Raw genomic sequence first — 26205 nt, forward strand, 5'->3', positions numbered from 1 at the left:
CTGCTGTAAATTATACATGATAAATTCCAGTTTATTCTATGGTTATGGTTATTTATATGGTTGAAAATACCAGAGTTCTGTTTTTCATATCTAACTGCCCATTTATGTTGTATTAATCTCTGGGAAAGTGATTTTCCTGTAAAACCGATGTAAGATTGATCACAGTCCAGGCATGGGATTTCGTATACTCCTCAGTCTGTTTGTTTTGTCTTTTGTTGGACGTTAATCAGGGATTTGGGTAAGTAAAGGCAAAAGGGTTAGATTTTCCAAGAGTCTTGATCACTGTCTTAATCCTGTCCAGGTATGGAATTTTTATTTTGTTGTTGGGTGTCTCTCTGGTCTTGTCGTTATGAATCGCTTTCTCAGTAATACGGTCAGGATACCTTAAAGACGAAAGCTGCTATGAATTAGTTCAAATTCCTTTTCCAGGAAATCTGGGGAAAAAATTCGTAAGGCTCTTAACTATAGATCGCTGGCTATGCCTATCTTGATAGGAATGTCATGATAGCTAAAGTACTGAATGTATGAAAGTAAGAACGTTGGTTTTCTGTATATGGTAAATTTGTATTCTGTTGTATCTCTAGTTATATGATATGATATATATATATATTATATATATATATATATATATATATATATATATATATATATATATATATATATATATATATATATATATATATATATATATATATATATATGTATATACAGGCAGTCCCTGGGTTAAGACGTCTCGGCTTACTACGTTCCGAGGTTACGACACTTTTCAATTATATTCATCAGACATTATTTCCTGGGTTACGACGCATGTTCCAGGGTTACAACGCCTACAATGCTCATCTGGCAGATGAAATATGACACCAAAAATGCAAAATAATCAATATTTGAAGGTTTTTTGATAAAAATGCCATAAGAATGCAGTTTACATAGTTTTCAATGCACCCAAAGCATTAAAAGTAAGGTTTTCTTAGGATTTTTGACGATGTTCCGGCTTACGACGATTTTCGGCTTACGGACGCGTCTCAAGAACGGAAAACCCAACCCCCGGCGTAACCCAGGGACTGCCTGTATATATACTTATACATATACATATACTATATATATATTATATATATATATATATATATATATATATATATTATATATATATATATATATATATATTATATATAGTACTTTATACCATATACAATCTAAGTCTCTTCGCTTTTGCGAAAGACTTTTTTTTTGTTTCTTCCTTACGACTGTCATTCGTAAGTATTTCTGGTTCCTTCCATCTCCTTGTGATATTTATTACTGTAAAAGGGATAAAGTTTCCCCAGACAACCTTTGCTTGTATGAGAGAGAGAGCCATTTAGCACTATGCCTAACTCACATGAATCCGTTGATATAGGATAGAATTCAAAGAGTCAGCTGTACAAATTTATTATTCATGCTTCTGAACAGTGAGTGAGTTTATCTAAGTCTTTAATGACTGTAAATGATTTCCTATCAGAAGAAATCAGTACATGCCCCGTCAAATTGGATATTACTGGACTTGAGTTATTCGTCATGAAAGTAGGAAACGGTGCTATTTTGTATGATTGCCAAGCATCGGAAGAATCAAAAGGTATTGTGATCATAATTCTATAATTTTCAACGCTGACTGATATTAGGCTATAATAGAACTCTACTTTATGGGCGTCTAATAAAGGAATATAACCTAGTTTCTCCCGTCCGTTTTCCAAAGTTAACGTCAGATCTTTAATAGGCATGAGGTGTGGAGATAACACACCCTTTGTCGCTAACGTAATAGCTTCTACATAATCTTTTGATTTCTCAATAAAATGTGATATTTTCACACGGATATGATCTATTTTCGAACTATAGTAAGCTAATGTAGCCAGCAAATGTTGAACTTCCATGACCTGATCGATATTATTTGAATGTTTGTTTACGATACTCATTATTTGATTGATTGAAGATAACTGACTGCGAAGTTCGGACAAAGCTAATTCGGTTTTGTGTTGCAAAACTCATTCTTTTATTTTGATTATTTATCTTAAGCGATTTGAAATTCCTAAGCCTAGATTCGCAACATATCCTAAGATGTTTAGTCCAGCCAGAATAAGCGGTGCGGCGTTCGAGAGTATTGTGCCGCACAGACCACATCAGCAGGTCACGAGCAAGTTCCTCTGCCTCGGCGGTTTTATTTTGTGTTCATAAGACATCAATTTCCGCGACGCTTAGGGTTTGAGCTAGCGAAATCTCTGAGTTAGCATGAAATTACGTTCGTAAACGCATTTCCTTAAGCGAAACAGCAACCAAACCTCATCAGGTCATTCTTTAAGTTAAGGACGTCATCTTCAGCAAAAATATAGCGTGCATATCCACTTCTGACTATATTACTTGACACGATGAATACATCGTCTGTTCTCTCGATAATCGAGCCATGATTTAAATTCTATTTCTTTCGTCCTAGCGCTCTTCCATACAACAAAGATGTCTGAATACACAATATCACTCCCAACAATAACAGATTCATTTTTGAAACCTGCAATGAGTAAAACATATAATAATCGCGTAAAAGAATAGGTTTACATACAAAGAATATGATTAATAGATATATATATAAATATTATACAAGTTTCATAAATACAACCATTTTTTATCCCTCACTATCTACTCCATCTACCTTTCTTATATTCTTTGATGCCAATGGAACTATTCTCACATCAGTGGGTTTTGGATACATTTTGAACCCTAAATCTATTGGCCGTTAAATTTTCTAAAATGTTAAACGGGCCTTCAAACTTAGGTGTCAGTTTATAATTTAAACCTTTACGTACGTATACTTTGTATGTATACCTGATCGCCCACGGCATATGTTCTAGTTGGCTTAGCTATTTTATCATGATTTTTTTTACATTATATTTGTGCTTCTTCTAGATTCTTACGAAGTATATGATATCGACTTATGCTTGCATCCATAACATCCTTTAGAGGATTTGATAAATTAGTTGTAGGCGTTAGTATGTGGAAAGGCGTTCTAGCCGGGTGATACCGTACAGTGCCTCGTGCGGTGTCATTTTAATAGACACATGATACGAGTGATTAAGTGTGCTTAGTACCGCAGGTATGGCAATGCCCCGTTGGGTCTGCCCCCCCTAAGGTGACCCTTAAAATGTTGTTTAAAACCTTACGATTTGGCCCTTTCCACTAGCCCATTAAGACTCTGGGTGATAGATCATGGTATTGATTTTCTTTATACAAAGGAATTCGCACAAGGAGTTAAGGAAAATGATTATTGAACTCCCCGCCCGAGTCTGATATAATGGTGTGTGGAATTCCATGTTTACAAATGTAGCACTCGTAAAAACTTTCTAGCGCACTCGACCCGCGTTTTTGTTTAAAGCGCTATAAGTTCTGTATATCGAGTCAAAGCATCTATGATTACTAGGAGGTGCTTATTTCCTCTGTCTGACTCGTAAAATCCTGTTAATAAATCTAAATGTACTCTTTCAAGGGTTGTTGGCACGGGGTAAGCCCCTAGGCTGACAGGTGTCTTCGTGTGCCCTTTGTATTCTTGACAAGTGCGACAATTTGCTATGTGCTTTTTTATATCTGTAAGCATCGTATGCCAATAAAATAAGGATTTGGCTTTCTGTGACATTAAGGAATAACCCGGGTGTCCATGCAGTGGATTTTCATGCAACCATTTTAAGACAGTGGGTATGGAGTGAGAATAGGTACCACCACCTGGTTGTTATTCAACTGTGGTGTGTTGCGGGTTTTCCTCGTCACGGATCTACACAGGATATTATCCTTGATGATATAATTCTGCTGCTTATACTTTATGTATTCCTTTTCCTTCGGATTTCCGTTTAACGCAATGATGATTTTTTCTATTTGCGGATCTTTTCTTTGTTCTGTCTGTAATAGTTCAGCACTCCAGCCCAGATCTTCCTGTTCAGATATAGTTTTAACAATGTGCATGGAGGTTGAGATATCTATTACTTCAGCTAATGGCTCGGTACAAGATGAAGAGGGGTTTGCGTGATAATGCGTCAGCATGATATTTGCTTTCCCGGTAAATACCCGATCCTCGCGCAAAGTCCTGGATGATCATGTGCCACCGAGTTCCGCTTCGGGCTGTGACTAAAGCCTTTAAAGAAGTCGGTTAGCGGCTTCTGATCAGTGAGACCTTGACGGGATAACCGTATATTATTGAATTTAAAATGCCAACAATTGAATTAACAATAGCGAGCCCTTCCTTGTCTATTACTGCATATTTACTTTCGGAAGGTCTCAGTTTACGTGAATAAAAAGCTATAGGGAAAAACTGTTTATCATATTGTTGAAGCAATACCCCACCTACTCCTAGGTCTGAGGCGTCTGTTGCTATGAAGAATTCCTTACCGAAGTCAGGAAATTTCAAGATAGGAGAACTACCACAGTTCATCCTTCAATTTATCGAACGGCCTGTGATGATTTCAGACCATATGAAATCTACGCCCTTTTTTTATAAGATCGGTTAGGGGAGCGGCTATTATGGAGTAGTTTTTTCTAATAAACCTCCTATGTATCCGCTACATCCTAAAAACAATTGCTGTATTCCCTTGACGTTAGTAGGTATCGGAAAGTACGGATAGCCGATACCTTATCATGGATTACTTTTAAGACCTTCACTAGAAACCGTGAAACCTAAATAGACTAGTTCTGTTTAAAAAAATTCACACTTACTTATCTTTACCCTTAAATTATGCTGCCTTAGTCTTTGTAGCACTAACTATAATTTACGTAAATGTTCTTCTAATGTGTTGGAAAAGATTACTAGGTCGTCCATGTAGGCATGTAGGATATCTCCTAACAAGTCTCCAAACACAATGTTTATCATGCGAGTAAAAGTTATGGGAGCACAACGTAAACCAAAAGGCAATACGCAAAAATTCATAATGGTCCCCTGGCTGTGCTGAAGGCAGTGTATGGGATACTCTCCTTTGTTCCAACGGAATCTGATGAAAATCCCTTTAGTAGGTCTAAGCTGGTGAAATATTTGTTCTGACCTAGTAGAGATAGGATATCATCAGTAACATGGTACTGGGAATCTGTCAGGGATTGTTTTCTTCATTTAAACGACGAAAATCGACGCATATCCGCCAAGTTCGATCTTTTTTTTCTTTTTTTTGGTACTACTATTAACGGAAAATTATAAGGGCTGTTTGATTTCCTAATGACTCCTTCCTTTTTTAGCATTTTACCTACTTCCTCTGTTTATCTCATTCTGAATTTCATAGGAAGTCGGTTACGAAGGTACATAGATTACTTTCCTGTTTGTCCTTGAGCCTTATTTGATGCTCGATGACATCCGTTTTTCCTAAGGTTCCATCCGTAGTGGAAAAAACATCATGATATTTAGTTTAAAAGATTCAAAAATTTCTGCTGAATTTCTTCTTCTTGAATGTCCTTATTGATTTTGTTCTTTATAGATTGCAAAAGGGATTCCATCGCAACTGATTGAGCGTGATTTATCTCAGCTACGGTAAGAATGCGATGTTTATAAACTTCTGCATCCAAGATATGTTGATTTTGTGGATTACTAAAGTGTATTCAAATGATTACAGACTTCGATGTGACATTGTTGTTGTGAGCCGACTGTATAAATGGTTGTGTGACGGATAATCCGTGTGTTTTCAGAGTTTCGGAAAGGATTAACGTTTCAGATCCTGGCAAGGTTCTCTTTACACGCACTAATATGTTCGAAGTTACGTTAGACTCGAGAGTTTGCGTGCAAGCTGATATTACAGGCGAGCTAGAGTTCTGTTGGGTTGCATGTATTATTTCTTGGTTCATGAGACAGGTGATTGGTTCTTTAATGTAAGTGACAACTCTGTCTGCCTCTTTATTATTTAAAACTGATTTTAGGGTATTAGAAGACTTATAGAATTTCCCTTTGATATACACGCCGTGTTTTGCAGATGCTAAGATAATAATTTTGAGTTGCCCATAGACGGGTATCCGATAATTACTGCGGGATACATATTAATGTTTTGTACAACGATAAAGGTATCGGCAAACGTGCGCTTACCGACCTTGTACTGTACATGAGTTATTCCTACCACATTTAATTCATTATTCCCTATGCCTGAGATTCTTATTCCGGACTTCTCTATAGGGAAATTTGAAAAGAGTAATGATGAGTCCTTAAAATCCATGATATTACGTGGACTATCCAGAATCAAAGAACAAAGTGAATGACTTATGGTCCAAATTTACTGCATGTAAGGTTGGTCGCAACTCGTCTTGACTAATAATTGCATGAATTTGTTGCAAATCTACGGGAACCTGCACAGATTTTTTGGATTCGGTCCGTGTGTTTCATAGGAAAATCAATTGCCTCACAATGAGCTGATAAATGATTAAACTGATTATTTTGATACAAAAGTTATGTTGATATTGATGACCAACATCGCCCTCTCCCCCCCCCCCTGGATGTGAACTACGTGGTATTTGTTTTGTTTATCACACCTTGAAAATTCGCTTGGCCAATGAGTCGGATGCATATCACAACATTGAAATGCTCCTTCCAAAATTCACTCAAGGTGAGGTTTGTGGTATCGGTGATGTCGAAACATCTCTTGAAAAGATGTTTCGTATACAGCTTCTAAAGTTCGATATCACTTGCTGGTCCATGGGCTGGAGGAGAGGGGTGTTGTTAGGCGGAAGATAAAGAACCTTGATGAAGGAATACTCGCTAGGATATCTTCCTCGAGGCCAGGAGGGTGAGCAGAGCTTTGTCCAACACCAGCAGGCATTTCAGAGGGAGGCGCTTCTCTTCCAAGAATTTCTTCACTGTCTGGCCAAAACACAGATTTACCCACTCCGTGAACAAAAGCCTCGTTACCCAGGCTTTCGCATTAGCCCTCCACGTCACTGGAAGCTTCTCCTTAAGCACTTTGTGGGCCTTGAAGGCTCGAAGAGTCTTGGAATGATAGACCAGTAGGGGCTTCACCTTGCAATCCCCACTGGCATTCGAACAAAGTGCAAGCATAAGCCTGTCTTTCATAGGCTTATGCCCGGGTAGCTTCTTCTCTTCCTCCATGATGTACGTCCGACGAGGCATTTTTTTCCAAAAAAGGCCAGTCTCATTACAGCTGAAGACTTGCTGAGAACTGTAGCCTTCCTTGGTCATCATCTCGTCGAACGTCTTTTTAAAGGCTTCGGCCGCTTTCGTGTCCGAGCTGGCAGCCTCCCCATGCCGCACCACCGAATGGATGCCAGTCCGTTTACGGAATTTCTCGAACCACCCATGCGAAGCCTTGAAGTCTGGGGTTGGCGTTGATGTCCCTTCTCCTCCGTCGTCTTCGGCCTGGGCAATCAAATCGTCGAAAATAGCGCTGGCCTTGTGGGAGATTGCCATCTCCATTATTGTATCGCCAGCGATTTCTTTGTCTTTTATCCAGACAAGAAGCCTTTCCTCTCGTCGTGCACGTGGGTCCTCTTGCTAGACAAAATAGTGACGCCCTTGGAAGGTGTAGCTGCTTTGATGGCATCCTTCTGCTTAAGGATTTCGGCCATATTCCTTGGCGATCACACTCAATCACATACCAGCTTCATACTTCTTGATAATCTCCATCTACGTTTCCAAAGAGAGCATCCTCTTCTTTCCGTAAATTTCAAGTTTCTTGGGACCCATGACTAACGTATATACTGTACGTAATTATGTAGTACGTATAAGTATGGAGTAAAGTTCTCACACAACACGATAAAGTATACTACAACGAAATCATTAACGAATTTACGTTAATAAACGAAATAGTTAGAACGAACGAATACCGTGTGCGTACGATACAGATGATGCTGTGCAGTGGCCGAAGAAGCACGCCGCTACGTAATAGATGCATGATGGGAAGGATGCTGACCAATAGGAGAGAAGGATCTCATGGCAGTGACTAGCATCAGGAACCAATGAGAGAACAGGAGGATGGTGGCGAGTCTACTCAGTTGGCGGCGCGCGAGTTTCAAAATTGTTATCGGTGGTCCATGCGAATCTCGAACTTTACAGCAACAAACCTTTCGTTATCTTGAGCAATTTTTGCGTAGTGTAGAAGCAGTAAAATTTTTACGTTATTAGCTTGCGTATCTCGAGTTTTTCGTAAGTTGAGCCTTTCGTATCTCGAGGTACCACTGTATATATATATATATATATATAATATATATATATATGATATATATATATATATATATATATATATTATGTACTAGCTATATATTATATGCATTAGCTACAAATGTAATTTAATATCCAATTCGCTCTACCGCCATTTTCATGTATGTTACCCGAACTGGATTCAAACCAGTGCACAGAGGAGGAATCAGGACTTCAGTGACGTTACTGAGTGAGGTATAAGTTTATACCAATTCCAACCTTACAAATCACTGTCGAACTCAGGTATTTGTAATTAGAATCGATATCAACCCACCTCTGCCATGTTAACAGTCGTACGTTTGCTGCACATGGCCACATTATGAATTTTTTTTTTTATTACCATTACTGTGATTCATATACACATGCATTAAGCTACAAATATCCTTAATATCCAATTCGCTCTACCTCAGAATTAATATGGCCGAGTCGGTAACATCACTGAAGTCCTGATTTCTCCTCTGTGCGCTGGTTCAAATCCATGAGGGGATGAAGTAATTATCAACTAAAAATTCCCCTTCAGTAACATATATGAAGATATATTAATTGCGAGTTAGAGCGAATTGGAAGTTAAAGGGCATTTGTAGGTTAGTGCATGTATGTGAATCACGGTGATGTGATAAAAAATTCTCATCATATATATATATATATATATATATATTATATAATATATATATAATATATCTATATATATATATATATATATATATATATATATATCAAAATTCTCATATATATATATATATATTCATATATATATAATATATATATATATATAATCTATATATATATATTACACATATATATATATATCTATATATATAACAATAGTGCCTCAGGATAACGAAATTAATCCGTTCCGAAGCGGCTTCGTAACCTGATTTTTTCGTGTCTAGAACTACGCTTTTACATGTAAAATGCCCAATTCTTTCTAAGCCCTTCAAAAAAAACACAGCAGTAAATTTTATAATAAAGCTGAATTGACCAATAAACAATGAAATACAATAATTTGGACCATTCAATACATAACGTAACTGTGACTGACCTGTAAATAAAGTGTACTAGTACATATGTAGTAAAATGTGAAACCTTGCTTTTCGAGTGAGGCAATGTCTGAAAGTGGTGACAGATGAGGAGGACAAATGACAGAAAACATGAACAATTAATTTTACAAGACATTAAAAAATGGCAGAAAACATTAACATTAAACTATACGAAGCACGTTAACAAATGGCAGAAAAATTAACACAACTTTACGAAAAACTTAAAATTAAAATTTTTCTTTCTTTTTTTCTTTTTTTTTATACTTTTTTACCTCACATTTTTTAAGAAATTTCAAATTCTTCCCACTTCCAATTTTCTGTTTTTTCATATCGCTTCGACCTTCCTGTTTGCTTACTACTAAAGGCCTCTTAAAAAAAATAACTATCCAAGGATGATTACTTCTTCCTGTTCCTCAAATGACTCCTGCAAACGTCATCGAACAGCGCAAGCATACGATCTGTGTAAGCCTTTTCGGGGTGTCTCTTTTCTAGAAATGATTGCACTTTATGAAAAGCAGTTAGAGCATCCTTAATTTCTGCCATTGTCATAGGGTCCTCCTCCTCGCCGCTGCTAGAGAACTTCTTGAACTACGTTATGTTGCATGGCCTCCAACTCCTGCAGGAAATCCATCGTAAGGTCCTCTTGGTGCTTCTCGAGAAGGCCATTCATGTCGTCCTCGTCGACGACCAGCCCCATGGACTTGCCAAGTGCAACGATCTCGTCAAGATCTGGTTGCAAAACAGTTTCAGGATCGTCAACTGTTTTTGAATCTGCGTCAGCTTCGCCCACATTGAATCCCTCAAAATCTCGGGCGGATACGGCATTCCTTAGCGATCACACTCAACCACATGCCAGCTTCATACTTTTTAATTATCTCCATTTTAGTCTCCATAGAAAGCATCCTATTCTTTCCGTAAACTTCAGCAACATTCTTGGGACCCATGGCTAATAACATAAGTAATTAAATTCACACACAACACGTTACACTAACTTACTACAAAGACAGCGAAATCACTAACATGAATTTACGTTAACAAACAAAATCTATGTGAATGAATGAATTCCACGTGTGTGTCATAACGCTGATGCGATGAAATGGTCGAAGGACGCCTTTACGTAGAGGCATGATGGGACAGATGCTGACCAGTAGGAGGGCAGGATCTTATGGCGGTGACTAGCATCAGGAACCAATGTGAGAGTGGGAGGATGGTAACGAGTCTACTGAGTTGGTGGCGCGCAAGTTTTAAAATTGTTCTCGGGGGCTGGGGCTAATTTTGGTTTACAGTATATACACCCTTATGCAACCTGAATTATTTTCGTACACAGAAGCAAAAAAAATCATCGTCTTTCCTTTCGTAACCTGGATTTTTGTACATAGGGACTTTTGTATGTAGAGGTTCCACTGTATATATATACATGTATTCAAATTGCATGAATATAATCTTTCAACTCACTGGTACATGTGCGCCTATATTGAAATTTTCCGGAATATTTTGAGTCAATGTTTTGTGTTTAATGGACCCCTTAAATGTTTTTTATGCAAGTATACCATTGTTTTAAGGCTGTGTAAATTAGTTTTGCAACCCCCTGTTACATCCATCCACTACCTTTCTCGTGGTGTTTAGTTTTTAAATCCTGTAGTACTACATACTTTTGAAGTACTGTTTATGGTGCTCATCACGCTGTTGTTTTATTTTTAAGTTTTGTCTTACAAAGAAGCCTTGAGAGAGTAGTTTATACTATTTGGGCGTGATGCATCAAATCTGTATTAAAATGATTACGTACATATTTGCTTTACATTTTACTGAAACGTTCGCTTAGACTGCGTCTTCGAGAAACATCTGTAATAATGTATTAGGAGTGGCATAATTGTTTGTTTCAGTTATTTCTTTTTTGTGTAGGTGCTGAAAACTCAGTGACTGAATAACAGGAAAATCTTTGTCTTACAGAGTTGAAAGGAGATGGCAATGCCTTTAACATGTGTGTTTATGTACTTTCATATGTTCTCGCTTTGTCACAGCGACTGAAAGTGTAACACACTTAAGAAATGACAGCGTCCTGTGATTCTTGTGTCTCAGTTACCACTCGACAAAATGTTTGTTGTCAGGCACAAGAGGTTTTACGTGTTTATCTTTCACTGCCTTTACAGAACAATGCAATATGCCATCACAAGTCTTTCAACTTTGCACAAAAAAGCTTATCATGTTATTCAGTCTTTGAGTTGTAAGTATCTCTACAGAAAATAAGTAAAAAAATGTCCCGAAGTTTCTTCGGTGCAATAGTTTTCTATACATCATATAATGCTGTATGAAACTCTCAGCCATGGCCTGGAAGTGGCCTGTGTTGTAGGTGCCAGATGTGTGATCATGGCTAACTTTAACCTTAAATAAAATAACAACTGTTAAGGCTAGAGGGCTGCAATTTGCAATGTTTGATGACTGGAGGGTGGATGATTAACATAGATACTTGCAGCGCTCTAGCTTCGGTAATTTTTAAGACAGAAAAAGTGCCCACAGACAGAAAAATAGCCTTCTCAGTATTACAGTAATCTAAAAATCAATTAAACAGTCATTCCACTCCTAAGACAGGTATTACACATTCACATATCCAAACCTTATTCCAAGTAGTAGCTAGTCACTCATATAATAGCTGTCATGTATTATCATTTTTTTAAATAGCAGTATACATACAAGGAAAATTGTATCAGACCCAGGAAGTTTTACATAGTTTGTGCATTTATGCCTGTTAATGAGAGAGAGAGAGAGAGAGAGAGAGAGAGAGAGAGAGAGAGAGAGAGAGAGAGAGAGAGAGAGAGAGAGAGAGAGAGAGAGAGAGAGAGAGAGAGAGAGAGAGAGAGAGAGTGAGTTTGTTGTGTTGGAAGTGGAGTACGTTTTTGAATGTGAATTAACAATTCTTGTAAATGGTGAGATAGTTTCTTTATGGGTTTCCAGTTATAGCTTCAAATGCTGGCTGATATTATTTGAGTTTAGAAATGATTAGGTTTATTTTCTGACTGGAAAGAGAGCAATGCTTCAGTGTTAACAGATTATGATTTTCCCGCTTTGAAAATCATACATTTTGGACAGTGGTGAACTCCTATGAGAAAATGCCCTGTGGAGTGAAATTATTGAAAAGTTACCGAGTAGTTGTGCCTGCAATCAGGTTCATTTCCTCCATTAATGTCTGTCCCATCTCACACTATTGCTATTATAACTGTTAGCCAAGCTGTGACCCTAGTTGGAAAAGCAGTATAAGTTGAAGGGCCCAAGTAGGGAAGAGGACACTCGTAGTAAATAAATGTAAGAGGTATGCAACAGCCACAAGATTAATTACGTAGAAAAAATTGAGGAGAGACAATCAATGGACAATGAAGTGAGACTTGTTAGCCTGCTCAAGAAAGACCATTAGGACTAAGTTTGAACTTCTGAAATTGCAGTGATTCAGCTTCATGATTAGGAAGACCATTGCATTTTGTTCACACCTGAAGCAACACTTCTTGGAAACTGGTATTGAACTATAGAAAAGGAAAGACCTAATTTCTGGAATTAACTGCGCATTTAGTGTTGTTTGGTGGATGGTATAGTTTGGGGAAACTGATTACAACAGATGGTCATATTTATGAAAAGTTTTTATAAAGTATACACCATGAGTTAACTGAATAATGGTGGTGTAGAATACTATAGAATTAAAGCCAAAGGTAAAAAAACTGGGACATAGAGGTCATTCAGCACTGAAACAGAAATTGACAGTAAAAAGGTTTGAAAGATGTAACAGGAGGAAAACCTCCCAGTTGCACTGAATCATTCATTAGGAGACGGTGGAAAGTTAGATGGAAGGAGATGATGAATGGAGGCACAGTAAAAGGAATGAAGAGGATTGCAGCTAGGGGCCAAGAGAGGCTGCATAGATCCTTAAATAATGCCTGCAATGCAGTGCATAAGGTGCACTGATGGTGCTACCCCCTTTGGGGAATTGAATACTATAATGGTGCCATGGATCAGTACTCTTAGCATCTGGGGAAAAAATCTTCTGGAACTCAATCTTTTGTTCAACAGTTTAATATGAAAGTCAGCTGTCAAGGATCAAACAGAGAAACATTACTTGAAATATGGTGTTTAAAAGATTGAAGAATTATGGTGGAATGCTTAACGAGGTTAGTTATGACATTTGAACCATATTGTAAGTAGTATTGTGAGGAAAATGTAAAATTTAGAAATGTGGTTAGCAATCAAGACATCCATTCATTAGTGAAAATGCAGGTGTATAGTTGAGGTCTAGTGTATTTTATTTACAGTGCTATACACCGCAGTATTCCCCTGTGCTGATGGTTCTTTGAAGTGTCCTTTCATCGCCTAGCTGCACATACTTTTTTTTTTTTTAGCCTTTTACTTTACCTCTGTTCCTACTCCCTTTTCTTCCATCTCATTGTCCAACCACCCCAGTTCCCTCTTTTACACTATTTTAAAGTGCTGAATGGCTGAAAGTTCCCAGTATTTGGCTTTATAGCCAAATCTTTGCAAATCCGCTACGTATAGGTAGAATGGAAGAAACTGATGGATTGAATAAGTCAGAATGTTAAGTACAGTGCCCTTTAAGCATACATACGTGTATTCAGCACTTCCCAATATATTCTCATGGAAAGGATATCAGATCCCAAATGATAAATTGTTGTAGATAGCTTGCAAATGTTTTTGAACACAAAAACACATCATACCGCATCATTTAAGCATATTGTTTGTCCATCACTTGATCAGTAGTACGTATATAGTAGGGGGCATATGTCTTGAGGGTCTGCTTACTACATGGGATTTTCATTGTAAACACATTCATTGTGTATGTTGCCTGTAGTATTCATCAAGATAGACATTCTTGGAGGAGGGGAGAGGCTGCTGCTTGCGTGTGGGTGCATATAGAAGCACATAGAAAGTGGGAAGAAGCTGTCTAGCAAGCAGCCAAATGAATGAAACAGTCATGAACTCCTTGCCATTTTGTGAAGCAGATGCCTTAATGGGAAATTATAATTTCAATCAAAAAATAACATCTTTCCCTCTGTACTTATAGTAGTACATATACATGAAAGTAGTAGAGGAACTGAACAAGAAGCAGCCAGACTTGTGTGCCATGAATTTTTTATCAAGAATACTGTGCCCCCAAGGGTTTTAATGTGGCATGTATCCACCTTTGTGGTGTGTTTAGTATTTAGTACAAGCCCGTTAGGGATGACTGTAAAAACATGAGCGAGACTGTACATATCATAACGTTAATGATACCCAAGAAATATTAGTCCTAGATAACGAACCCCAACCTTTGGCAAGGGGTGACTATCTAGGAAACATCCAAGAAAAGATACAATTTTCAGGTCTGGGGGAAGATTATGACATTGTTTTCATAATATATATTTTAAATTAAGTAAATCACTGGTTACTGATTTGACCCAAAATAATTATCAGGTGATTTCTACTTGGGTTTATTCTTTACATAATGAAAGAGGGAAACAAAGTTTCCCAAACGAATCTGTTGCCTCTGTTTAAGGATCAAGAAAATGTAGTGGCCATGTCTATTTTTTTTATTAGGCAAAATGCTGAAATGTTAAACACTGAGGTAACTCATAACAACATTGTATGCTTCCAACTGCCATGCTTAGCATGAGCAGACAAAAGTAGAATTTGTGAATTTGAAAGGTCATAACTCTCTCTCTCTCTCTCTCTCTCTCTCTCTCTCTCTCTCTCTTAATATTAAAGTTTAAGTAATATGTACCTTGTGAATTAGTGTTCTTTCTATTTTGTGAAATATAAATCATTAGAGAAGAAAGTGATGATTTAGAAACTTCAAGAACGTAAAGCACTTTTTCATCTCATACCAACTTATTTTCCAGTGAATAAAGGGCAGTTTTCTGTTTCAATATTGATATGTTTTTCTTTGATTTGGTATAATTTTTAGTTTTTCTTGCTTCTTTGACTGACATACAGATGCAGTAACTGTGACCCTTAGGTGTTGCTGGAAACTGTTCTCATTTGTTGTGTGGCTTGTGGAAGTCCATTGCTGACACTATGCGTAGATTTGTAAGGTGTATTATATAAGAGTAGCCAGATGTCTAACAACGCTGCAAGCAAACATCTCTCGGGTGGTCTTCAAATTTCTGTCTCGACTAACCTTCAGCAACACTATTACGTAGTTACTAATGAACTATTGGTAGTAGAGTTATTAACAACTGCTAATGTCTAGGCACAAATACTAAAATCTATAGTAATAATATGATACTATTACTGCCGTACTGATTTGTATATGATCTTGACTAATATTGTAAGGTGCTAATACAGTAATATATGAACAGTTGTTCTAATTTGGCTCAGTTTTCTTCCCTGTTGTAACCTTTCCCCTGTTGTTCCAGCTGTTTCCCAAAAGTGTCTTGTGATTCATGTGTTTATTGTGCTGTATGTAGTATACTCAGTTTTATCATTCTCCCCTTGCGCCCCCCCCCCCCCCTTTTGAATATACCTTTGAATGTCTTTGCATAGAGATGATCAAATTGCATTTTACTGTATTGGTGCAGCATCACCCTTGACTTGGATGTGATTCTGCAACATTACACTGTTCAAAGAGGTGTACTTTCGCAGACATCTAAGTACCACTTCCTAATGATTTTCATTGAATGCTCAAGATTTTTTAATGTTAGAATTTCTTTACAGACATTGCATTTAGCCGATTACAATATTCATGATTATGACACAATGTATATCTTGGTATTGTGGGTAGTTCTATGTCCTTAGGTTGGAGTGCAAGGCATCTCTGGATATGTCCTCCTCTATCTTCAAGTGTTTTTGTAGGTCTCTTGATCTTTTAACTTCTAACAGTTATCTTACATCTTTGTTTTAGTTAATCTGTACATGAAGTGAGAAGCAAATAGTTCAAATATTGCTCTATGATGAGTTTTCAGATCCCCCAAGTCAAAGTGTACATCATGGATATTTAGGGCATATGTACTGAGTATATTTGTGAAGAGTACTGTTGTCTGTCCATTACTAATTCATATAGTTGCAAGTTATTCTTTTGCAAATAGAGTAAGTATATTTATGTATGTATAATCATTGATTTTCTTTTTTTATATGCCACCAATTTTCATTCCTTCACCTCTGAACTTTTCTTTTTCCCATCATCACTACTCTGTCAGTATCTTGTGCACCTTTCTTTCAAAGTACTTTAGCTTTCTAGCTCTTCAGAAACCTTCCTCCAAGGTTCTTTTAAGACGTTAACTGGGATATTGAATATTAAGTATTATGTATTGTATTTGCTAAGTTTTGTGTATATGAAACTGGGTTCCAGAATTTTTTGTTCCTTTTATTGTATAGTTAAGGCCAGATGTCATTCCTATATCATAAACAGAGTGAAGCTGATGAATATTATAAGAAAAGTATGATAAGAGAACACTTTGTGTGATTTGCAGTAACATGGTTATATAGTTGGTTATCAGTAAGTATGAAGTGAGAGTAGACCCTATCTTGAAGATTTTCCATTCATTTGCAGTCTCATTTTAAAAAGATAGCAAGGGTCTGCCATATCTAGAATACAGGTATAGAATATAGATCTTACTATTCAATAGCAAATTGTGAGGAAAAGTATTTCAAATAGTATGTCATAGCGTTTCAAGACATAAAAGTGTGATACGTAATTAGTTTTTTGCGCTGCAAAATGATATCCAACTCATCCAAAAACTGCAGTAAAATTGTAAACATTCTTGAAAGAAGAATCAAGTGGTAGTACCGCATCCAGTAAGTACAGACTATTTTTTATTTTTAATCAAGTTCTTCTCGAGCTTCTTTTACAAGCATTGGAGAGCTCGTAAAGAAAAATTTTGATTACACCAAAAGGTATGGAGTGTACTTAATAATACTATAAACAATTGAAGAAAAGTTTGTTCAGATATTTCAAATCAGGGCAATCATGAAAAGTTTATTTCTAGAAGCTGTTAGCCAGTCAAAGATAATTTTATTTCTAGAAGCTGTTAGCCAGTCAAAGATAAGAATGGTAGTTGATTATAAATTACCTTTAAACGACAAAATGTCGGTGTGCAGTAGACCCCTTGTATCCGTGGAGGATGTGTAGCCTACCACACCCTCCACAAATAGCTAAAATCTACAAATACTTAAAACCACTAAAAGAATGCTTAGAAATGCCTATTTTGATAGTTAAAAACAAAATCTCTGGAAATGTTTATTCCTGAGTATTTTATTAATTTTATCACAAAAAGTGCATTTTTTCACACAAAAATTATATGAAAATACAGCAATTTGTGAATATTTCGGTGAAAAATACTGCAAATATGCAAGTCCAGGAATCGTGAGTCCACAAATAGTTGGGGTTGACTGTACTTCTATAGTCATTCTCTTCCTATTTTCATTGTAGATGTACGTATGTATTTGTTGTTTTTCTGTGCCACATCTCTTCCTTTGTACTTTAGTCTTAATCCACCAGGTCACTTCGTCAAACAAGTAGATCAGAAATCCCTGGATGGTTCAGTTCAAAGACTGTCTATCCTCTACTGCTACTTGCGAGTTCTCCCTCTACATGTTTTTTCCTGTTACTAGAATATCCTCTCTTAAAAGGTTGTGCGTTCACCAACCATTCCTTTGTGGCTTTGTTCCACTTCTCTCACTTTTTCATTACTGCATTTGCTAGTTGAAGGACAGTAGTCACATGCTCATTGATAGGGTTTTATTGTTATTGTGTACTTTGAAACTAGGATGAGTTTAAACGAGATATCCTTTAGGTTTCCAGGTCAGAGACGGAAGATCTTTAGACGGGATCCCATGCTTAAAAAAGAAAAGTAGAGACATTGATGCTCACTTGGAGAATTACATGAATATTATCTTGATTTGGAATGGAGGCATTGGAGTAATTGTGCTTACCTATCCATCTTTGCAGCTGGTCAGAGTTCTTGTGTCTCCATCCTCAGATAATAAATGATAGTTCAGGCTGAATTTTTATAACAAGGCAGCCTTGACAATCAAGTGAGAGTTGAGAGAGTGGAGCTTATAATTTTCCTTTATGAGTGTTGTTACAGCTTCCCAGTTCAATATTTTATTGGTGTTCTGTTAAGTCAGTTCAGAAATTGAACAGGAAAAACTCTCTACATTAAAACATTAGCTCTGCCAAAGAGAAATTTTTATTGAAAACCCCTTTAAGTACTCCCTGCATAAATGGGAAGTCTGGTTTCCGTAGTGCTTATTTTTCAAGATACAGAGTAAAACATTGGCAGGAACTTCCTGGCCACAGAAACCTTTCATTTATGTACATACATGTAAGTATTCTTAAATCTGAAGGGCAGTAATTGCCCAGAGCAAAACAGTCAACTGCATGAGATCTTCAGAAGTACTAACAAATAAATCATTGGTACATATTCTAATCATGTAGCAAAATTAATTTGAGAGTAATGTGGGAGTATATGACAAAATTCAGTGCAAGTACAGTGTGAAAGCATTATTCAAAACCCCCAAAATTGAAGTGGTCACATCAAAAAGTTAGTAAGAAAATAGATGTATCTAGATTTCTAAAATACTTTGTGGTCCAAGTGAATACATATTCAGTGTAGTACCACAATTTGTAGTATCATGCTTTTTTTCTCTCTCTCTCCCATTGTTGCTTAATTAATAAAACAATTTACAAAGCAAACTTGTATGTGTACAGCGAACAGCAAAATGTATAGTGATACATACGACTGGTAAATGCAAAAGTGAAAATGCAAATACGTACTAAAAGGTTTATATTATAGTAAAGCATTAATTATCCTTTCAGAATACTGTACAGTACATGGGACCTCAATTGAAGTATGCTGTGATTCTGAGTGTATTTGTCAACATGTTTTGAATTAAACTACAATGAATTTTAAACCCTCAGTGCAGATATGATATGAAAAAATTCAGTTTCTACTGTATAAGTAGTTTAAATTCCTGAATATTGCTCTTACTGGACTATAGATGATATTGCTGGAATACCCACATGCTCATGTAAAGTTGAAAAGATGCGTTGTTCATCGTAATTTTGAACAAAAACTAAATTACGTATTCGGTCAGAGTCACCTTTCGCAAAAGATAACTTTTCAGTGACCTGAATGAATTGTTTGTGAAAGTTAATGTATGGGTCTCTTCTCACTAAGATTCATAGTTTTGTATACTATTCTAAGTTACAGAAAATAATTATCAAATATCCGATTAATGATGAGTGAAAAACCTTGGTCTCTTCTCACTTTTGTCTGTGGACAGAAAAAAATTGAAGAAAATGTTTATTTCCTTCGTCTGTTTGAGATAGGAACTGTGAGAAGAAATCCTCCAAAACATGTATGAAAGTAAAGACCTGTACTACATTTTAAAGAATTGTTTTAGCAGAATCCTGAGAGTAATTTCAGTACACTTCTTTTGAAGCTGCATGCCTTAGAGGACTAAACCCCAAATCAAGATAATTTACAATTTTCCAAGGGTTCATTGCCTCTATACTTTGGTGGCTGTGATTCTTTAATTTACATATACTATAGCATTTTGAACATGCTGTTTAGTAGCTGAGATATCTAGCAAATACTAGAAAAACTTCATAACTGTGACTGCAGATTCAAGCAATGACTCTTCAGTTGGAAGAAATGTCAATTTGGAAATAAAATCATGTGGCTCTCTAGGGAGCAATGTCATGGTAAATATATCATGATAGATATTAACTTAAATATTTATATTTAAATGAGTGATATACCAATTAATTAATAGCCTAGGGAGATATGGTAGGTATTTAACATATATTATCTGGAAAAAAAAATGCTGGTGTTAATGGTAGATGAAATGGAGAAAGATGGGTGCCTGAGTATGTAGTCTCTGCTCCTTGTGTGACAAGATATGCAATAAAAGACAATGATATTTGGTCAGTGAAAGGATAGATTTCAGACACTGATGATGTTCTGGAATTGGAATATAAAATTTAGGCCAAAGTCCAAGTGCTGGGACCTATGAGTTCATTAAGCACTGAAAATAATGTTGAAACTACAATTAAGATAGGGTGAAAAGATAGAAAAAAAAGAGACTATGAATATAGTCGGTACGTATAGTTAAAGAAATGAAAGGAGTTGCAGTTAGGGGCCTTAGGGATGCTGTAAAGAACCTTAAATAATACCTACAGTGCACCACGTGAGGTACACTGGTGACACTAACCCCCTACGGGGATGATGATGTTCTATATAAGTGTTGAGTTTTGTTCTCAGATTTTAGTATGTGGTCCCCCTGTATTGGTGGGGATGTGTACCAGATCCCCCTCCACTAATAGTTAGAATCCATAACATGTTTAGTGGAATAATGCCATGACTTTTATCAAATAATCAGGTTGCTTCCTAGATGTGACATTGTCGCATATTCATCCAGTACCACAATGATTCCATGGCATATAAATATAAGAAGCACTCATAGGAAAGGTGAAAGGAAAGAGCAGGCTGACAATGCATGTTTGCTGTATCACTTGAACAAAGCTGCTGTTACACTGCACTTGTTAAACCAGCTAGTTGAAGATTTCTTTGCTGTCATACTTTTTTCCGTGTCAGAAGATGAACTTCAGGTGAAGTTGTTAAATTTACATGACCTCTTTTCCCGTTTTCTCCATGGAGAGCTTCAAACCATTTTGGCTCTGGAAACCCTCAACTCACTATGTACTTTAAATTTCTTTTAGTTCAATTTTTTTTTCATTCTTGGGCTTTCATCCCTTCCAGTAGCCTCCCTTCTCCATTAAGGTACTTCCATGCTAGGAAGTGTAAATAAACTTCTATGTAAGTAATACGTATAAGTATACATGCTAAGGAGAAATGTTTTTTCTCCCATTATGATGACTTTTGAGATTCCGTGATCTTGGCACAAGATCTGAAAAAGAGCTCCTCCAGCTAACTGTAAAGCTTCTTCCTGCAATACCTGTTATCCCACGCTGTCAGGACAACAGAATTTTTATTAATATAATACTGTACTTAATGCTGGAATAGTAAACTGACATAGTGGGTACTCAAAGAACTTCTGTAAGTAACATTTTGGCTGGCCATTGGTTTTTAAGCTACAAAAATCACCCCTGTTTTTCCTGGTAGCTAGTGTTGAAGAATTTGGTTTTGCCAGTTCCAGATTGTTTCTCCCAGCCAGATACTAAGCGATTCATTTTCTCTCAGTGTCAGGCTATGCTCTCAGAAGTTAGAATACTCATGCATTTTTAAAAAATGGAGCCTACATGAGGATATTTGTATGTTATTAAAGTTAGCATCATTAAAAGGCCCCTCTTCAAATTGGTAAATATCCTAAGATTCAACTAGATGGTCAAGGGAATTCTATGCCCACTTGCATAAGGTAACTTATACCATTAGTCACCTTTGCAAAACAGTTTTCACAGTTTATTCTTGACCCTTGTCTCAAGAGATGAAAGAAAGCAGTATTTCCCATGAAAATAACACCTCAATTTCTTAATGAACTTCTCTGTCTTTACCATGTTCTTCTTGAAGAAGTTTCTGTATTGTGAGTGGTAAATAACATTTCCCAATATCAAGAGAAGTTCCCTCTTACTATGAGAGGTTACTCTACACTGTATTAGTGTCAACAAAGTTACAGGTTATAGGAAAGCTGCTAAAACATATAATACATACTAGACAGTTTCATAATTCAATTCCTTTTTATTGCTTGGGATTATTTTTTTCCTTTCAGTTGTGTTAGTATGGTAGCTAATGCCTCACAAAAGTTTTCCTGGGTAAGGATTAGAAATTCGTGCATCCAGAAAGCTTAGCTGCTTCTGAACATTTAAGCTGATAAATGGAAAATAGAGCAACCCGAGTTGGAATTAGTAGTACGTATTTTCCAAATTTTGGCCTAAAAACCAAACTATTGCATATCAGTGGTATTTTTCTTTTACGAAAGAGGCAGGAGGATGCTGTTTGGGCTAGATAACCTTGCTCTCTTTGGGTTGATCTTCTTGCTTTAGGAAACCATGATTTGTGTATGATTGATTGTCAAAATATATTTTTGTTTCAGTGTTGTAATTCTGCTATGAATTCGACAACATTGACCAGATCTTAATTCGTAAATTAACAATACAGTATCATGCTTGATAGCAAAAAAGTGATATATGTACGTGCTATAGTTATTGTCAGAGCTTGTGAAATTTAGTTTAGGCGTTGAAAATAAAAAATTCTGGAACCTATATTCATAATGTAAGTTGCCACAATAACTGTATTATTCCAGTTAGTGTCTAAAAATTAAGTTACAAAGGGCACAGGGTGATCAATGGTGACCTGGTCTCTCCACAGGGCAATCCACGACTTGGTGAAAACTTTGACGCAACATTCCGCAATGCAAGGCTGGAGTTCTCCCCTACAGATAAAAAGATTATGGAGCATCTGGACCCGGATGCCTTCCACTCATTCTCCTATACCAATCCATTCTATGAACCTGTACTTTCAGGACCACTCCTTTCAGATGAGGATTAAAACATTGAGTATAGGTTATTTATGATAAATTTATTTGCAGCATGGTATATCCTCTACGTATATGATTTTAACCTCCCATTAGTAACATTAAGAACTCGGTCTCTTTTATAGAAAGAGGATAGAGAAGCCACTCACTTTCTTTTTTTGCGATAAAAGTAATACTTGAGTCATACTTTATGTGCTCTATATATATATATGATAAGTAAGTGCATATTTCCACTTCGATTTTTGAAACTTTTAGTGTGTATATGTGTGTAGTTGCCACAGAAGGTATTTTATGTAATTTTCAGTGCTGTACAGTATACCACATCATGAATAATAACATTATTTGCAACTGGCAAAAATACTTTTCAAGAGTGATGAGACAGCGCTTCAAGAAGAAAGCTGTTGCTCTCTCGTAAATTGCTTGCGCCAGTTTTATGTAGAAAACATGAGATTAGATATGGTTCATAGTGGCAGTATTCATTTTCTTTTGATAGCATATACGTATAATGGTGTAGTTTTGATTGGGCAAGTCTGCAAACAGTCTTTATCATACTGTCAGCTGTGAAAGTATAGCTGGTCTTTAGATTTTCATATACTGTATTGTTACGTAGGTGTATTCATTTGAGACGTGAATGATAATCATTCAGTTAATTCATCCCTCCCTTTCCTTTCAAAGTGCAAGTACTACCCAGCCTTTAAGAAGTTGTGCCCTTTGATTCACCATGTCATTCTACCTGTAATTCACCATGCTTGTGGATGGTGGCTGCTGACCATCTACACTGCATAGCCTTTTGATCTAGTTTCCAAATGTTTTCATCTAGTTGATTTTGTTTTTCCTGTCATAGCATAGTGAGTTCATTGAGAAATTATTTTATTATTATTTAATCACAGAAAAAATGAATAACAGAACTGAAATTTAATTCTTGCTGGGAGTTTAGTTTATTACTGAAAGTTCTTTTTTGCCATATAGTGCCAAGGAGGTTATCAAGGCATGTTAGTTAGTTAGTGCTGTAGAGCAACTTCTTTATATTACTGGTGCCAAAGCACATACCAAATTTCAGAGCACAATATATTGTATGTGTAAAATTAATTGTTTATGTCAGAATACTGAATTGCTTTGTATTTTTGTTAAAATTGATTTTGTTACAGTCCCAACAGTTGTTTTAGTACTACTAGCAATCAAACATTTAAAATTTTCTTAATCCTGGATTTCTAGTTTGAAGCTGGGCTGCAGTGAGATTAGTGTTAAATATAAAACTTATCATGAATTTAGCTCCTTAGTTTTTTACTTGGTTGGTATTTGATATTTCAGTTTTGAAGAAACATTTCTTTGATTTTGCTGGGAGAAAGGGAGGGTAGAATGGTCTATGATATAATTTTTTACCCTTACTTCCTGGTCCCATGGACTGCAAGCCTTCCGTTTCAATAGGTGTAAGAAATAACCTTTTCAGTATTTACCTATAATATCATTCCTTAAATTTAGGTGAAGATGATAGGATAATTTTAAAAGCTAGCAAATGTTTTTTGTGGTTTCTTTACTGCTGTATAGTGGAATTCTCTGTATAGATTGGGCTTTTGTGTAAGAGTAAAATAACTCTGAAGACTTTACGTTACTGTGCATAGATGTAGTTGTTAATGAGTACATTATGAAATTTTGTGCTATTTTGTACCTTTAGCTTGCCAGATTGGTCATGGATAATCTCTCAGCTTTGTGGAAACTTACTTAGTCATCTAAAGTCTTTGTGATGTTTTGTAAATAGATATAGGAGATTTGTAAAATAGTGTACTACTTGAAATGTAAGTCACCTTCCTTAAGTTTCATTAGCAATCAGCTTTTCAGTGAAGAAAATACTATATCAATACTACTACTACTACTGTTTAGGTGGGTATTCAAGTGTTAATGGAAGACAATATATTATTGTTCCCAGTTACATAGCTGTTAGAAATTAAAATGTTTATTGCTTAACCCTTTAACCCATTTTCCATAACCTTTCTCAAGGTTCCATGATTATTATTGTACTATATAGACTTCATATATATACAGTATATACATAAAGTAATGAGTGTATGTTTGTAATCACGAATAGTACACATGTTTACACAGACAGCATTGAAACATGCAACATATGAAAAAAAAGCACTCTATTCCCCTGCCAAACTAAGTCCCTCAATATTTATGGTTACAACCATTCATTTATTATATCATGTACATTGTATATGGTTTTGTATACATATACAATTGTTTTATTATGCTGGTGGCATCCTGTTGTGAGCTTTGTAATGTTTCTACCGAGATCAAATGGGAATGACCTACTACAGCAGTGCAACATTCCACTTGTTAGTTGATACTCTTTGTTGAAGATTATTACAAAGATTTTAACATCTTGTGTAGACTATATTTAGGTAGCATCTTGACTCTTCCTGCAAATGTCTCAATAAATGTATTGCCTTCAGGCACTGAAATAGATTTTAAGAGAGTAATGTCTGACATTTTACACATTAATGTAATCCTGTTTAAGGTATGCACTGTTATATTACTGTAGCAACCTGTAGTTTTAACTCTATACTAAACTACTGCAGTGTACAACTGTAATTGCAATATGATGTTGATGTACAATTTTGAAGGTAGTAGCTAGCCATCAGTCCATATGATTGTTTTAAGTCTTTCTTACCAGTACTACAGTAGTAGTAGCAAAAGCAGAAGATAGAATATGCTGGTAGCTCCTAAATGGTTTGATGAGCTGGCGGCAGTATTATGTCTTTTGTGCATCTTACCATTGAACTCTAGTATATTTTCATGTAGTATTTTGCAGTGACATTGGTCTGTGAGACTGTCTTGAGCCCGATTTTTAGTAAATATCCGATTAAAGTATTCTAGAGTTCGATGACGTACAGTACTGCTGTGAAATCAGACCTATTGGCAATTAGTAAAGTAAGGAATTCCATTTTGAACTGACATAGTTGTATTATCATACTAAAATCATGTGTACTTGAGACATATTTGATGTCATCCAAATGTTTTTGATGTCCCGCATGAGCTTATACAGCAGGTTAAAGATTTCACCACTGTATTTAATGGACAAAACTTCAGATTTTGTTTTAAGATCTTTTGTGCAAAATGAAATTGATTTGAAGACAATAAAAGAAGGTAAAATTATGATATCTTCATGCACAACAAACATCCTAACCTTGATAGTATTCAAAGTAGTATTCAGAAGATACCTTATGCAAAAATTTTACAGATGAAACAATGCAAAAGGGGACAGTGAACATCATGAGTTTGATTGTACAAAGAGCCCTTTTTAGACTGTGGCGGGTCAGAATTTTAAAAGTACCTTCATCTGAGTCTTTTCAGGCATAGAAAGGTGTTTTTCTTATTTATGCACTTTTCAGAAGAGAGTAATAAAAGAAAATGTGGGTCATGTAAAAAAAAGAAATGTAAGATGGCCAGGAAAGGGCAAATAGTACCTCATTTATTGGTCAAACTTTTTCCACAACATAATGTCGA

The 26205-nt window shown here is 36.1% G+C and overlaps 1 protein-coding gene across 6 annotated transcripts in view; it reads left to right on the forward strand.

The window, feature by feature from the left end:
- Positions 1 to 26205, forward strand: part of LOC135222048 (protein kinase C, brain isozyme-like) — a 548910-nt gene that overhangs the window by 489299 nt on the left and 33406 nt on the right. For 3 of the 6 annotated variants that reach the window (XM_064260183.1, XM_064260185.1, XM_064260184.1), the window contains exon 14: positions 22533 to 25852. The exons of the other annotated variants lie outside the window; for them this stretch is intronic. In XM_064260183.1, coding sequence (XP_064116253.1) covers positions 22533 to 22712 — 180 coding nt within the window. In that variant the 3' untranslated portion in view covers positions 22713 to 25852. Of the gene's footprint in view, positions 1 to 22532; positions 25853 to 26205 lie in introns of those variants that run through there. 6 annotated transcript variants of the gene reach the window in all.

This window comes from Macrobrachium nipponense, chromosome 3 (genome assembly GCF_015104395.2).
Source record: "Macrobrachium nipponense isolate FS-2020 chromosome 3, ASM1510439v2, whole genome shotgun sequence".
NCBI lineage: Eukaryota > Metazoa > Arthropoda > Malacostraca > Decapoda > Palaemonidae > Macrobrachium > Macrobrachium nipponense.